Source organism: Telopea speciosissima, chromosome 5 (genome assembly GCF_018873765.1).
Source record: "Telopea speciosissima isolate NSW1024214 ecotype Mountain lineage chromosome 5, Tspe_v1, whole genome shotgun sequence".
NCBI lineage: Eukaryota > Viridiplantae > Streptophyta > Magnoliopsida > Proteales > Proteaceae > Telopea > Telopea speciosissima.
This window is the reverse complement of record NC_057920.1, coordinates 25,898,151-25,914,959: the sequence shown is the minus strand read 5'-3', so window position 1 is coordinate 25,914,959 and position 16,809 is coordinate 25,898,151. Positions and strand designations below refer to the sequence as shown.

Below are 16,809 nucleotides of genomic sequence, written 5' to 3'. Positions count from 1 at the left end.
TTACTGTAAATTTTTGGGACATCACATTTATGAATGTCGTTCTCAACCACAGAAGAATGCACCGCCTACATGCTTTCATTGCAACCGTGTTGGACATGTTAAAACCTTCTGTCCTGCTCTAAAAGGCATCACTAAGAATTCTCAGAATTCTGATAGACCTCATCGTACCGCCACTGCTGTTACTCCTGAAACAGAGTCTTCTTCTTCTTTACCACCTGCTAGCTACTCTGCTGCTGATGTTCAAGCGATGATCAACCAAGTCTTATCTCAGTCTGGTACAACCTCTTCTGTCACTGCTCTCTCTACCACATTAGGTAACTCCTCTTGGTTCTTTGATTTTAAGGCTTGCAACCATATAACTCCTGCCTCATCCATATTTTATTCAAAGTCTTGCTCTCCTATTTTACCCACAATTCATACTGGCAATGGGCCATCTCTCCATATTAATCACACCGGATAGGTTTCCATGCCCCATTTGTCTGTTTCTGATGTCTATCTTGTACCTCATTTGACTCTTAATTTACTCTTTATTAGTCAATTATATGATCTTGGTTATGACCTATTATTTTCTCGTTCTGATTGTGTTGTGCAGGATCCACAGATAGGGCAAACTATTGAGACATGACGTAAAGTTGGTCGTTTGTTTAAACTATCCATCATTTATCTTCCCAAGAACCTTGTTGCTTCTACACAATCATCTTTTTCTTTGTGGCATTCTCGCCTAGGCCATGCGTCAATCTCTCGTGTACAATTTTTGACTTCCAATGGAAAGTTAGGTTATGTTTTGATGGATGATTTTAATTGCCATGATTGTACCTTTGCAAAACAACATGTTCTACCTTTTAATCAAACCACTTCAGTTTCATCATCTCCTTTTGATTTAATTCATTCTAATGTTTGAGACTCTGATCCTATTCCTATTAAAGGAGGTTCCAAACATTTTGTCATTTTTATTGATGATTATTTCCGTTTTACATGGTTTTATCTCTTTCAATCTCGCTCTGAACTCTTGTCAAACTATCAAAAATTTGCCCACATGATTTATAGTCAATTTTTCAAACACATTAAAGTTTTTCGCTCTGATTCTACTGAGGAATACAATTCAAAACCATTTTGTTCATTTCCTCAATAAAATGCTACACTTCATCAACTTTTATGTCAAGATACTTCTTAACAAAACGGTGTCGCCAAACATAAACACCGCCACATCTTAGATTCTACTCGTGTCCTTCTATTCTCTGCTAAACTAACTTCATCCTTCTAGGAGAAGCTTCTCTCACTGCTGTATTTACTATCAACTGCATCCCATCTTCGGTAACTCACCACATCTCTCCCTATGAGCATTTATATGGAATCCCTCTGGATTATTCAATTCTCTGTGTTTTTGGCTGTCTTTGTTACGTTCTTTTGCTTGACAAAGAACACAATAAACTCTCTCATTATGCCTAGTGTTGTTTTCTCGGCTATGGCATCAAACACAAGGGTTATCGGTGTTATGATCCAATTGCTCATCGTCTCCACATTTCTCATGTTTTTCAAGAAAATATAATCTTCTCTAGCTTCTCTCCGCTCTCCTCTGATCCTACCACACCTTCTGACTTCTTACCCAACCTTGTTCTAGACATTTTTCCTCCCTCTCCTTCATCTAACTCTGCTCCTTTAATTCCTCCATCTCCCAACCCTTCTACCACCCTTCCACCTGCTTCTGACTCCCCCATTGATATTCCACTTACCACTCCATTAGTACCACCCTTATCAACTACTGACGACCCGTCCCATGGTCTAGACCTCTCTGTGGATTCTTCTACGACTCCTCTCATCGATATCCTGATCAGGTAAGAGAACAATCTGTTCGTCTTTGACCTTTTCATTGTTATTTCTCTGCACTTGTTTCTTTACATGAACCGACCTCCGTTCGTGAGGCCTCCACTGATCGTCTTTGGCAGAAACCTTGCTCTTGTAGCCTAATTGACCTTTGTTCGTATCTTAATCGCTGTGCCAACTGTTCGCCAGTGGTCTCTCTTTCAAATGGATGTAAAAAACGCCTTCTTGAATGGTGATCTCCAAGAAGAAGTTTTCATGAAACCACCTCCAGGATATTCTCATCTACCTCACAAGGTGTGTCATTTACGTCATGCCTTATATGGACTGACACAGGCTCCCCATGCCTGGTTTGCCAAATTCACCTCTACTATCTCTAAGTTTGGCTTTACAAGCCCACATGATTATGCCCTCTTTGTTCGTCAGACTACCTAAGGAACAATACTTTTATTCTTTTATGTTGATGATATGCTCATTACAGGGGATGACATTATAGGAATACAGTCTTTAAAACTCTCCGTTAGTTAGCATTTTGAGATGAAAGATCTTGGATCTTTACGACACTTTCTTGATCTTGAAGTTTCTTCTGCTCCAATTGGTTATTTTTCTTTTTTGGTCTCATGCCAAATATGCTTCCAACTTACAATCTCGTGTAGGCTTGACTGACAACAAAATTGCTGACACGCTTCTAGAACTCAATACCAAGTTACGAGCTACTGATGGAGAACCTCTATCTGATGCTACTCTCTATCGGCAGCTTGTCGATAGTCTTGTCAATTTAACCGTCACTCGTCCTGACATTGTCTATGTTGTCCAACTTGTCATTCAGTTCATGACAACTCCATGATCCACTCATTTTGTTGTCGTTCTTCGCATTCTCCGCTACATCAAGGGTACACTCCTTCGTGGCTTACGATACTGGGCCGGAGATGTTACTGATCGTCGATCCACCACAGGCTACTATTTCTTTCTTGGTGATTCTCTTCTCTTGGTGCAGTAAGAAACAAAGTGTTATTGCTTGTTCCAGTACTAAACCGAATACCGTGCTCTTGCTAATGCCACCTCTGAACTTATCTGGCTTCGATGGCTACTACAAGATATGGGCATCTCTCTCTCTACTCCAACTCCTATCTATTGCGACAACAAGAGTGCTATGCAAATTGCTCACAATGATGTCTTTCATGAGTGTACCTAGCACATCGAGATCGATCGTCACTTTGTTCGACATCATTTACTTAATGACATTGTCGCTCTCCCCTTTGTTCCCTCCGTGCACCAACTTGCAAATCTATTACCAAAGCACATCCTTCCGGGCGTTTTCATTTCTTGGTGTCCAAACTCAAGTTGATTTTCTCTGACCCACCTTAAGTTTGAGGGGAATTGTTACAGAATTAAATTTGTATCCACTATTTCACCTGTACAAATACTATTCCATCTACCACATTTATATTGCTTATATGTACTCATGACCTATATATAGGTCCTCTCTTGTACAATGTAAAGACACACAAATATACAATATACATTATCTTTAATTCATTCTATGAACACGGTTGCCTTTGGTTGTCCATTCTGAAACGTCCATATTTTTCCTGAGGGAAGAGGAAAAGGCAAAAGGGGTCGTGGAACTTGTTTCAAATTCTATTAACAATTTCTTTTCCTCATTGAAGATGGATGTAATTATAACTCTTAACAATGCATGTTTTGTGCCAATAGCCAATAGGGTAGCCTTGCTACTAGAGAGGATGATGTATCTAACTTCATATTTTGTTAATTTTTCTTTTATTTTTCAAAAGAAAGGGGCAATGGGACCTCAACATCAGATGGCAGATGGCAGATGGCTAGAGTACCAGACTCAGCTCTGCTCCATCTGGGTTCTGCTTCCTACAAACCTTGTTTCTGTGTTGGAGTTCGTACAGATTGACAGAACTGTGGGAGTGGAGCGGAGGTGCGCAAAGAATGGGTGGGGCGAGAGTCCGGTGGGGGTGAGGGTTGCACAGAAAGGTTTGGGCGGGGGGGGGGGGTGCGGGGAAGAGAAAGAGAGGCAATAACAAGGTTCAAGGTTGGGCAGAGAAGAAGAGAGGCAAAGGTGGGGTTTGAGGTAAATGCTGCCTAGTTGAAAATATATGCTCATTAAATAATTGAACGCGATAGAAATGATTTCAATGAAATAGCTCCTCAATATTTCTAGATTTTTGTTCAAATTGATTTCAATTTTACAGGAATAAAGTGCAAAAATCATACCAAACAACTTGCAAAATTAAAATCACCCTCTGAAATAATTCTCAAAAGGGCCAAAGTCTAAAAAAGAATGTGAAATTCATAGAATTGGGTCCACCCACAACTAACCAGTATGTACATATTCAAAATAACCATTTATAAGACGTTGGTTCTCACTGTTCCAAGTCCCAAGACAATACTATTTCTAGCAACAACATTCATGATTACTTATATCTTATTCAATCACAACAAAGAAGAGAGGATTGTTTTACTCAGGAGAGTTTCCTGTCGGTAAGTCTCAAGTTAGCTTTGTCTCAATAGGGCAAACTTTGGGAACAAATGGCTCAACTGAACTTGGTTTCTTATGGCAATACCAATACTAGATTTTTTTCATCTCACAACGATGAAAAGAAGAACAAGAAATCAGATTCACCTAAATGAATTTATTAAGGGTCGACATATATAGGATAATGTCCTCATTGCACATGAGATTTTTCACTACTTCAAAAAGAAAAAGAAAAGAAAAATATGGTTTCATGTCATTGAAACTTTGACATGAATAAAGCCCATAACAGGCTTGAATGGGATTTTCTTAGGATAACTCTCAACTTTGGTTTTTCCTAGCCCAGAGCCTTCTCTTGGAAGGCCTTTTTCATTTGGGTTGGTCATGGCCAATGTATAAATTCATGGATATCTGATTTCGTCCCCTCTATGGCTCTATATCCCCTTCCTCAAGGAGCTCCATCTTCAGTAGCAGATTTCATTAATCAACCAGATTAGTCCTAGAAAGCTAATCTCATTCCCAGATATTGCAATGACAATTTTAGCTATTCCTTCACATGTTAATGAAGTGAATGATATATTTGTTTGGGAACCAACAGCTAAAGGAGACTGCATTGTGTCTTCGGCATATTTCCTAGCTCTTGCTCCTTCATCTACTCAAATCAATATGATATGGCAGAAATTTTGGCACATCGAAACAGCTCTAAAATTTTTATTTATCTTTTTAATGGAAACTCATGTTGGATCGAATCTCACATCCTAGTTTTATTACACAGTTGGGTTTTCATCTTGAGGCAAGCTGTCATTTGTGTTCTCACTCCCAACCAATCTTCTAATCATGTGAGAAATCTCATTTCCACTTTCCTCATTCTGGGCCATTCAAACTCTTCTGAGTTGCTGCTCAGTTGGGATCATTTTATCTCCCAAGATAAGAAGAAAGCATCTGAAACGTTTGGCTTCTGCTGCTCCTTTCTGTGTTGGTACCTGTGGATTGCTAGAAATGAAAAGACCTTACACAAGTTCTGGACAGCTTCACTCTCCCAAACCCAACCTACTTCACAGGTGCGGATGACGGTCAAGACAGATGGCTTCATCCTCTAGTGGATTCTCCAAGCTAAATTGTGATGCAACTCTCCCAATCGATTCTCAGGTGGGAGGCATTGGGTTTATTATTCGCAGCCATTTGAGGGATCAATTATTTGTGGCTTCTGAGATGGTAAACTTTGCTTCCTGCAGTATTGGAGAAGCTCTAGTTATCATAGCTGTATTGCTTCAAGCTTCAGACATGGGTCTCTTTCGTATTCAGATCGAACGGCTAATCACAGCTCCAACCAACACAACCCCCCCCCCCCCAAGTCCCTTTGCTTGGTTCCTATAATCCAAGATATATTCCACCTGTCGTCTCAACTCTAGGAATGTATTTTTACCCATATTTAAAGGTCTGTGAATATCACTGCTCATAACCTTACCCAGAAGGCCTTGTCATTGACATATAAAATAGTTTGACCGAATTCCATTCCTTGGCTTCATTATTTGTGTTAATGAAGCCTTGTGTTGACCATGTTATCAATAAATTTCATTGTCCCACCCCTTCTATTGCTCGTAATCAGAGACAAACCATCTTTATCTAACTGTGCAAACCTCCACAGAATTTTAACAAGGTGACTATTGATTATTCATGTTTAGAAGCTCCAGAACATGTCGTTATAGGTGTTTTTCGTAATGATCAGGGTGAATCCTTTCCTGTTTTGCTGAATATGTTGATTTCTCATATGCATAAATTGCCGAGAGATTAGCTATTCGACAAGACTTTGTGATTGCAGTATCAAGAAATTACCAATGTGTTATTGTGGAGAGAGATGGTCACACAATTATTGATCTTTTGAACTCCAATTCATCATCACTGCCTAAGGAGAATTGAAGCACTTTTTAGAAATCTAAACTAACTTCATACAATAATATCAATTAGGGCAATAGATCGCAGCTTGGTTGGGTAGCCCCTGCACCAGCTTGAGGGCTAATGAGAGTACACACAGGGGCTTCAACATAGATGGATTTTTTTTTTTTAAATTTCACGGGGGATTTGATGATAAATTCATGTATTCTTGTGTTTGGGCATTGGATCCACGCGACTAGACAGCGTTCTTTTTTCCTATCAATAATTCAAGAATGTCCAAGATGTTTAACAGGGTAAACATGACCAAAAAAGAAATAGTGATGCTTACTGATTTATGGATACAAATATTAAGACCAATGGAATAACACAACCTTTTCTCTTTTACCTTTCATCCGTCAACTGGCAAAAAGTTGCAAATGCATGCAAGAACAACATATTTTTATGTTTCACCACCAGATATAAATCAGTAACAATGAGAAGTATATGAAAGTGTCCATAATCAACCTTCATCCATTGCATCATTGCCACTACATGTCTAAGACCAGAAGTCCTTGTCCTCATCCTGCCTTGTTTATGTTGTCCCGTCAGCTTCCGATGCTTTGGCAACAGAATCATCCAGCGCCTCAAGGAAAGACAACACAGTGAACTTGTCTACAGAATAGAACCCAAAAGAAAAATTGTGGATTACCAATGATTGAGCAGGCTTACAAACCCAAAGAACAATATAGATCCCGGCAATCAGATGTTTCCCACTTCCCTCTTTTTTGACCAGGATAGAAAGTAGAAACTTTACTACCACCACTACTATGAACCTATGCAAAACTTGGTGAATCAAATATTCTGTACCTCAATGAAGTCATAGTAGTAGCTGTTGTCATCATCGTGGTAGCACCATAGTAGTGGCAGTAGTAACGCCAACCACAAATCGAGTTGGAAAACTAGGGTGTTGAGAGCCGAAAGAATATAGAGATTCACCAAAATGCATGAAAACTAAAACTTCCAAGTTATTTTAGTTCATGAAGGTGTGAATACTCACATTTGCTAGGGTCAACTCCAAATTGAGTCAGATCTATCTGCCCTGTTCTAAGGACCTGTACAAGGCAAAAGCATCACGTGTAAACTTTAAGCAACTTGACATGGAAATACTAAAAAGAAGAAAAAAATCAAATAGATAATAGGAAAAATAGAAAAAGAACAATGTGAAAGTAAGAAGGGAGTTCTCACATAAGTAAATGCTTCCACTTGTTGACGAAAAGGTGGACTTTGAAACAAGTCTATCAAATCCTCAGGAGTCCATTGACCCTATAAACTCACAACCATTACAAAGTTTTGCAACTTAACAGAACAAGATTTAGAGGAAACTACTGCAAGTCTGGTTTACCTCAGGCAAATATGATGCTAATTTCTGTTCCAATGGCAATGTCTCAATCAAAGGCATTATTAGATCAGGCTTTAGAATATCTCCTAATTCCAAACCTAATAAAAGGAACAGAATGATAAGTGTTTAGAACTAAAAAAAACATCAATAGAAAGCTACGACTGCTGTCAAAATTCCCCTAAGCATAAGTTTAACCTTAAAGATGGTCCACCAACTGCATAATGGTACAATACATGGCTCACATGCAGAGGTATGGCAACAATTACTTGATAGGCATAAGCAGAAAGATCTCCCAGGCCAGATATTCCCATCACTAGTTGATCCTAGACACCAGATTTTGTCTAATAGGAGATGTCCAAAGAGGTACAGATACTATTAGATTGGTAACAGGTACAGCTTCCATGAAACCAAGGATACGAATTGTTATGGGAGGAGAAGACTCGTAAGAAATGCGATTGGTAGAATGAAATACTTGAGATTTTTAAAGCACCCTCTCACTCAAAGTCCATACAGAATCATTGTCAAGGGATTTAAAATAGGCTTTAGTCTATCACAAGCTATAGTTGGAGAAAGCCAAACATAAAGCTGCATGCATATTTTGGGATTAGACATTTTTTCCTCTAAACCTGCCAGTGCCATGGGTGGTCTCATTTCAGAGATTCCAGAATTTTCATAGTCGATATCCGGATTGAAAGAGTAAGGTCAATTGAAGAGAAAACAAGGTGTTTGAAGGATATGTTCTGTGATTGGTGGATTTTTTTTGGATTGGCAAGCAACAAAGGGAACAAATGGATTTTGGGGGTGGATAGATCTAGTTTTAATGATGATATGAATTCCTTTAAATGAGAAACTCCGACTCATTTTCTGTCTATCCATACAGAAATGTTTTTTTTTTTCAAGGGAAAAAGGGTGAGCAAGCTGCCGGGGTGCCCACCCTGTGTCTATCTCTCTCCCCTCCCCATGGGAAAGGACCACCCTGCCCTCCCATCCCACCCCTTCCATTGGGCAAGGCCGCCCGCTTACCTGGAGCGGGCGGCGTGCCCAGCCCTCTCCCTTTTTTAATTAAATGTATACAGAATGTTGATACTGCTCTTTCTTCTTTTGCATTTTTATTTTGTAGACTTGTCTCCATTGCCTTTATGAACTCTGTTGCCGTTGCCTATCAAAAACAGAAGAATGCGTAAGGTCACCTGATTAGTATTATCAGATCAGGCAGGTTCAACCCCTCCACCCCTCCACACCATCCCCTTAAAAAAAAATGACAACAAACAAGAAAAAGGAGATCTATACAGGGCTAGTTCATTCAATGGTTGATCCCAATACACTACGTGTACCACAAGAATTTCCCCCATCGGAAGACCATCCTTAAAAGTCTAACCATAAGGTACCAGTGTTTCCTCATTTACACAAGCATTACCTCCATCCTGATCTCCAGTAGCATCTACAATAACAATAAGGTAACTATGTAAGAGCAGCACTATTAAACACGAGAATAAGAAGCCACAGCTAAAAGAGCTACTACTTGAAGGGAATGGGTTATTCATACCTGTAGGTCCAATGCTACTTAATATTCTTTGAAGATCTGCCAATTGTACTGGTCCAGATGAAGATGCAATATCCATAGTAGCTTCAACATCCAAGTTTGGACCAACCAAGTTTCCAGCCCTGGAAGTAAGAAACAATGATCAAACCAGGTATTTCAAGTAAAGAGAACTAAGTGAAAATTCTGGACCCAATAAGCTTTGAAACATAAAGAAATTCTTATAAGAAAATACGAGGCAGTGCTGCCTCAGAAAAAATCCAACCCTCTAGCAGCATAATTGTTATGGTGCCAAGGCAAGCCTAGGCAATGAGGTCGCCTTATTGCGTTAGGCGACCCTTAGAATATGATATATTTTAATACTTTCCTGCATTATGAAATAGATTCCATATCACTAATTCTTAGCCAGGGTCCATAGATTTGATAGTAGACCCTGATTATTTGGTATCATAAGCCATTATATCATGGTATCATAATCATAAAAACATCTCAGTTGTGACTTGTGAACCCCTTCCTCAATCCCTTCCACTCTTTTTCCCTCTCCTTAATTGTGACCACCTGGAATGGTTTCTGGCAAGGTCAACTTGCAAACTTACACAACCTTCATAATCTAGTGAGTTCCAGAAACACACTTTTTCCCCAGTTCTCTGATTTTCTCCTGTTGTTGCTCTGTACATACATTAATTCTAAGAGAAGGGACAGTGAGCGGTTGTACGGTGGAACCGTGGAGTTATTTCGAAGTTCAGTCTTCCAATGTAGACCATACCATCCTAGGAGCAAATCGGATGGCTCTTTTTTCTCCTCCATCTCCGCCTCCAACCTTTTTTTTTTTATTATTTTACAAAAGCATTTTTCACATGAGAAGAGAAAACAGAGAGTCTCAGTAATCCTATTTTTGCTCTTATGGGTCCATTTCTTTCCTTCTTTGGGTCTAGGTGCCCCGAAAGTACAGAGACTAAACAACTTGGAGGTTGAGGAGCACAACTATGTCTAGCAGAGGCCAGCGACATTTTTTTATGCACAACACATTAAGCTATTAATTGAAGAGGCAAAGTCCATCCAAAAACTTTGCCTCTGTCATGTTTGGTACAAGTTCCTTGTAGCCATTTCAAACATACCTTGAAGAGATCTCATCTTCAACCATGTCTTCTGACATTTCAGACATTTGCAGGGGAATCGAAGCCCGAGGATCTTCTTCCTCACCTAATGCTGCCAAAATAGAAGGATACAATAGTTCTGAGAATGACAAAGCAATACCTTAGTACAGAGAGCACCAAACAATTACCCATACCTAAAGGCTGATTAATGTGGTAATCAACTGAGCTGCATATTTGGGGATCGCCATCAGCACTTGGCTCCTGAAACCAATTGAAAAAGACTATGGTCAAAACATTAAAAAATAGTAGTGTGTTGTTAACACTCAGATGGGGGAACACAACTTGCCTGCATCCAAAAAAAGAACCTTCTGTTGTCGGTGCTGAACTTCAAAACATATACCCTATCAGAAGATTGACTGACCTGAGAACAAAATATAAGTAAACATGAAGATACAGATGGCATCTTAGAAATCTCGATAATGGAAGGCCAAGAATTTAGTATAAAGTGAATACCTTCTCAAATACTGCTTCCTCAGGAAATACAATCTGATCCTGTAATATCTTGTATCAAGGGAAACTAGATGAGTTCAATCTATTAGATATGACTGCAAGATACCTAGTGATGCTCGGGAGGATGTGTACCATCTCTTCATTAGCATCGGAAGTGTGGAGAGGTGCTCAGTTGGAGATGGGGGTGAGCTGGACCTTCCTCTAATTTTCTTCTGGCGATGTTTACGGAATGGGAGGGGGTCCATGGGGGGGGGGGGGGGAGAATAGAAACACTATGGAAGATGATCTCTTTTGCAAATCACAATTTCTTTGTGAATTTGGAAGGAGAAGCATGGTCATACTTTTGATGCAAGGAAGGTGCCTGCCAAGAGAATTGCTTCTAAAGCCGTGTGTCTCAGTTCTAGTTGGTGTTCCATTGTTCCGGAGTTTTCAGCAATTAGTACATTTGGCATATGACATTGATCGTTTGGGTTAGTAAATGAATAGTTATGATGGTTTGACCGTTTGAGTTTAATTTAAAGTTATGAATAGTTTATGTACAGCACCTGAGTGTACAGGTTGCTTTCTTTTAAAGCAATGAAATTTAATTTACCTTCAACGTGAAGAAAGCATGAGGTCTATCTAGAATCTGAAAGGATATCATTTAAAAAATCTAAATAATAGATACCCATTTATTAGCAAATGTTCAGACATGATGCAGCATCTAAATGAAGAAAATAGGCAAAGTTTACATCAAAACATAGTTCTAAAACTCGTCTTGACTCGGCGAGATCTCGGCTCTCGTCTCGGTTTTCTGAGAAACCGAGACGAGATGGCATATGGTACATAAAAGTGCAATATCTCTGCGAGATCTCGGGTTGACCCATGGAAATGACCCTTCTACTATGTATTCACTTACCTAACTCGACATATCTCGGCGAGATCTCAGATCTCGGGTCGAGATCTCGGGTTGACCGATGGAAATGACCCATCTACTATGTATTTACTTACCTAACTCGACAGAACTCTTATATGCTTGCTGTGGAGCACTATATGCAACATTACAGTAACACTATGTCATGGGAAGACTATGTGACACTAGCGGGGACTGAATACTTGATTCAAAGTCATTTTATGTGATGATAGTTGTAACACTGTTAAACAGTTTGATGCATCACTTTCACATTTCTAATTCTTATTTACGTTGTTTAGCTATTAATTGAATGTTTTGCTTGTTTTCTATTACTAAATTATGTGTAGAGTAGGGTATTTTAGTATGTCATCGACTACTAACTTATGGTCCGAATTGAAACTCATTGGACTTTGTTTTTGCAAAATCTGATAGTGCCATTGTGTTTAAATGGCCTAAAATAGGCTGAATACCAAGTTTCAGACCTAAACTAGGTCTAAAACCCACCGAGTTGAGACTTCGAGTCGAAAAACAAAAATGCACCAACTCGGCGAGATCTCGACTCAACTCGGTTTTTCCAAGGGTCGAGTTGGTATCGAGACCCGAGTTTTAGTACCTTGCATCAAAAGGAAACAGTTTTCCTAGAGGGCACAATCTGCCTCGTGGCAGGTTGGATGGGATGTAAATTTTATAGACAGATAGACCCCAAGGTGCCCTCCTCACATGTAAGGTTTCAGCCAGAATGGAGATGACCAAGTGGCAAAAAGCTTTGAAAATTTAGTAGAAAATTTGAACTCATTAAAAAGAATGGATGGCTGAAAAAACAAGGGGAATATGCCAATACCCGAGCAAATGATTGAATTTGTCTGGAATTTTATGCTTGGCCAACTCATACCATTTCCTAGATATCCAATGGGTGGATTTGCCACATCACCTTCCACGTGGCACAATTAGTTGTGCAGTCAAGATTCCCTGGACTGCGTCCACGATATATTTCCATCAAAGAAATGAATGTATGAGAAGTTAATGCAGAAAAATACTAGTCAATCAATTAAAGAGCAATGGCTATAAGATCACCTTAACCCTGATCTCTCGTGACCACACCACAACAAGAATCAAGGCCACCTACGAAGTCCTAGAGTTTCCTAGGAGGCTAGGACTACAATCATCCCAACTTTGTATACAGACAGGAAAAGTGGCGATCAAGGATAAAGACTACCTCCCTAGCATTTAACTACAAAAACAAATGTATCAAAATCCTAAAGGAAAGCCATATTTCCTTCATAAGTACAGGAAAACAGGTACGGAAGAGCATCACAAAAGCATATCTGTCTAATTTATCGGACTGTTTCTGTTAAATAGTGCGACACCAAACACTGGGTCTCAGCAGCAGAGCAAACCTAAATCAAGCAGTGGAACTGTCATTTAAATAATCCTATTCCTACCAGATAGCTGAAGAAGGATACATCTTCAACCTCATTCCGAGTTCGATCAAGCCACTGAAAATGGATCAAACCCTCCTCTCCCTAATAAATAAGTTCAATGTTAATTTCATGTTAACATAACAAATTACAAAGTATGAGCTAGAAGATAAATTAACACAATAGGGATCAATGATTACGTGGCTTTTCTTCAGTAAAAAAGTGATTGAATTTTACTAGCACACTTGGTACAAAAACAATCTCATCTCAGATCACCTTACCCTTGCTATTCGAACAAGCCCTTTACGTGTATCTGGGATCACCCGCGTCCCCTCAGTCAACATCTTACCGGCACGGAACTCCAGCAGAATTTCCTGCATATAAATACCAGTTAAGGCAATACTCGAAGTTGCATACTTGTCTAATGTCTACATACAAAGATTTATGTGCCCACAATTGGTAAAGGATCAGGAAAATCAAGCAGAGTGAGATCCACTATTCCATGTTCATCTGCATGCACATTCTAAGATAGATATCACATATATATTGTCCGAATCCCAAATCATACAGAAACCAAGAAGTGAAGAACTCACGGTAGAAAATTTTAACTTTAGTGTTTAAAAAGGTGTGAGCCTTAGCCACTAGGGCTTTCCTGATGCAGATAAATCACAAAAGTGGGAAAAGCTCTTGGAAATGCTGCAACTCGCTAGCTAAGCCATAGTGGTTTGCCCCTCAAATATATTGAGGCTTGACTTGAGCCAAGTGAATTCACCATACAAACTGATGAAACAAGGTTCAATGCAACACTAGACTTAAAAAGATTTGGGGTTCTTATTTCTTTTTCGAATTAACATTTCTTGGATATGTGATTCCCTTCTCAACATACAAATGAAGGGAAGGTAAATGGTTTTGGATGAATAAAGTAAAACTTGTATTAGATAAAAAAGAAGTTGAGGCTGGATATTTGAACATAATTTACATGTTCAATAACACCACATACAAAAGAAACAACATATTGTACATTTTATGAGGCATATTGTCACGGGCCGCCCAACAAAGGCCCACGGGCCTAACTTGCAAGCCTATGGACTTGGACATTGGGCTAAGACCAAGTCCATGACCTAGAACTCTCCACACTTGAAGGGAGTCTAGATATATTCTAGAATCTCTAGAAGCAAGGATGGTTAAGGAAGTTTCTAGAGAAGCTTCTAGAAAAGCCTTGTAAATAGCTAAGGAAGGAGTAGACTTCTAGAGATCTCTAAGTAGCTAGAATCCTCCACAAAGGAGGTGGGAAGGTTCTAGTCTCTTAGGCTAGAAAGTTCTCCACCATTGGATGAAGAACACACTTGTAAATATCTTAGGTATTCTTTGGGTTCTTGGTTGCCTATAAATAGAGGTGGCCTCATTTGGCCAAGGCACCATCCAACAACCAACCAACCACCCAACCAACCAAGCAAGTGAGCTATCAAGCGTTGTACTCCAAGCTTTTGAGCAATACAAGTTCATTCTTTCAAACTCTCTCTTGTGTTTTCTAAGTTCTCTTCCCAAGTCCCTTGCTAGAGTTGTGGAAAGCTGACTTAGTGCTAGTGTGAGTGCTAAGTGCCGGCGCGGTTGCTTAGAAAGGTCTAAGTCCGTGACAATTGTGGTATCAGAGCTTCGGTTACGAGGGAGCATACTTGTGGAATCGACATCATGCCAAACAACTCGGAAGTGCTAGACATGGTGGTGGACGAGCAAGCCCGTGGAAGGGAGGGCAATCCCAACAAGGAGAGGCGAAGAGGCAAAGACAAGTCCGTAGATGTTGGTGGTGCTATGGAGCCACGCCTAGCTCGGGTGGAGCTAGCAACGACCGAGGTGAAGGAGCACCTCGATGTTGTGGAGCAAAGCGGGGAGGAGCTCGAAGGCCACGTTGTGGAACTCAAGGAGGAGCTTGTGAGCCAAATGGGGGCGCTCAAGGAGTCCCTACAAAGCACTCTTAACACCATAGTGCATGCCCAACAAGAGGAGTTTGCCACCTTCAAGACTCAAGTGTGGGAGGCATTGGCGAAAATGGATGCTCGCATCGATGAAGTACAAGCTGATTGGGCCATGTGTAGGAAGGTAGTAGTTGGGGAAGCTACTACCTTTCGCGAGGTGCCTAGGGTGGAGGTACCAAGGCCCAAGCTATTTGATGGGAAGAGAGACACGCGGGAAGTCGACAACTTCTTGTGGCACATGGAGAGGTACTTTGAGGCGATGGCACTCGAGGATGAACCTACGAAGGTACGAACAGCTACACTCTACCTCACTGATATAACGACTCTATGGTGGTGCAGAAGGCATGCGGATATCGAAAAAGGTATGTGCACCATAGATACCTGGGATAGTTTTAAGAAGGAACTTAAAAAGCAATTCTATCCCGAGAATGCTACTTTCTTGGCAAGAAGGAACATCAAAAGGCTCAAACATATTGGGTCTATTCGGGACTATGTCAAAGAGTTCACCACACTTGCGCTCGATGTCCCGAGTATGACCGACGAGGAATTATTGTTCAACTTCATGGATGGTCTCCAAAACTGGGCTGTGCAAGAGCTACACTGCCGTGGTGTGCAAGACCTTGCTTCCATGGTTCGAGAACTCGCGAGACCTCGCCGAGTTTCTCGGTATTTCAAAAAACCGAGTCGAAACCACCTACGCATTATATTTTTACAATTTCTTGCCGAGATCTCGGTATCGGTTCGAACCATGGTTTTGACCCATATTTTTACAATTTCTCGCCGAGATCTCGGCGAGATCTCAGTATCGGTTCTGGATATGGTTTTGATCCATATTTAAACCCATTTTAGACCCATCAACCCCATTTAAAGGAACCTAACATGGACAGAACTCGCAAATCTCGGCGAGTTCTGTCCTAAGGCTCTAAAAAATAGAAAAAAACACCTTTCACCTCCATTTTCTTCTTCTTTGCTTCAAATCTTGGATGTTTTGATTGCTAATTTGCTATGTATTACTAAATTATGTGTAGAGTAGGTTGTTTTAGTACGACTCGTCGCCTACCAACCTATGGTCCAAAGTGAAACTCATATTTGGACTTGTTTTTTGGGAAAATCTGGGCATGTCATTGTGTTTAAATGGCCTGAAATAGGCTGTATACCAAATTTCAGACCCAAAATATGTGTAAAACCCACCGAGTTGGGGATCCGAGTCAAAAAAAAAAAAAAAATGCAGTAACTCGCCGAGATCTCGACTCGTCTCGGTTTTTGTCTGAGCCGAGATGCCTCCGAGACCTGAGTTTTCGAACCTTGCTTGCTTCAGCCATAGCAGCGGTAGAACCATTGATGGAGTTCCAAAGAGAAGACAAGCCAAGAAAGAGCAATGGTGAGAACGGTAGAGGAGACCAAGGTTTTGATGCTCATCACCCCAAGGAAGGCAGTAGTGAACCCTCTTCAGGCAAGGAGGGTAAGCCTCGACTTGACAAAAATGATAAGTTCAAGCCCAAGGACAAATGTTTCTTGTGTGATGGGCCACACTGGGCCAGGGATTGCCCCAAGAGAAAAGCTCTCAATGCCCTACTTGAGAAGGGTGAAGATGAAGCACACATGGGGTCCCTACAGCAACAGGGTGCCATCAAGGCCACTACCTCTCAAAAGGGGCTTATGTATGTAGAGGTGCACATCAACGGGAAGCCCTCGTGTGCTATGGTTGACACAGGCGCTACACAAAACTGTCTCGACGGAGGAGGCAAAGATGCTTGGACTAAAGGTGTCCAAGGAGG

The 16,809-nt window shown here is 40.5% G+C and overlaps 1 protein-coding gene across 1 annotated transcript in view; it reads right to left on the bottom strand.

The window, feature by feature from the left end:
* Nucleotides 1-6,504: 6,504 nt before the first annotated feature.
* The window catches only part of LOC122662578 (26S proteasome regulatory subunit RPN13), a 53,207-nt gene continuing 42,902 nt past the window's right edge, over nt 6,505-16,809 (bottom strand). Inside the window, exons 3-14 of the mRNA XM_043858244.1 lie at nt 13,337-13,429; nt 13,101-13,160; nt 10,749-10,787; nt 10,582-10,656; nt 10,430-10,496; nt 10,257-10,347; nt 9,145-9,263; nt 9,016-9,039; nt 7,602-7,696; nt 7,445-7,522; nt 7,257-7,311; nt 6,505-6,871 (exon numbers count right to left, since the gene is read on the bottom strand). Coding sequence (XP_043714179.1) covers nt 6,792-6,871; nt 7,257-7,311; nt 7,445-7,522; nt 7,602-7,696; nt 9,016-9,039; nt 9,145-9,263; nt 10,257-10,347; nt 10,430-10,496; nt 10,582-10,656; nt 10,749-10,787; nt 13,101-13,160; nt 13,337-13,429 — 876 coding nt within the window. The 3' untranslated portion in view covers nt 6,505-6,791. The remainder of the gene's footprint in view (nt 6,872-7,256; nt 7,312-7,444; nt 7,523-7,601; nt 7,697-9,015; nt 9,040-9,144; nt 9,264-10,256; nt 10,348-10,429; nt 10,497-10,581; nt 10,657-10,748; nt 10,788-13,100; nt 13,161-13,336; nt 13,430-16,809) is intronic.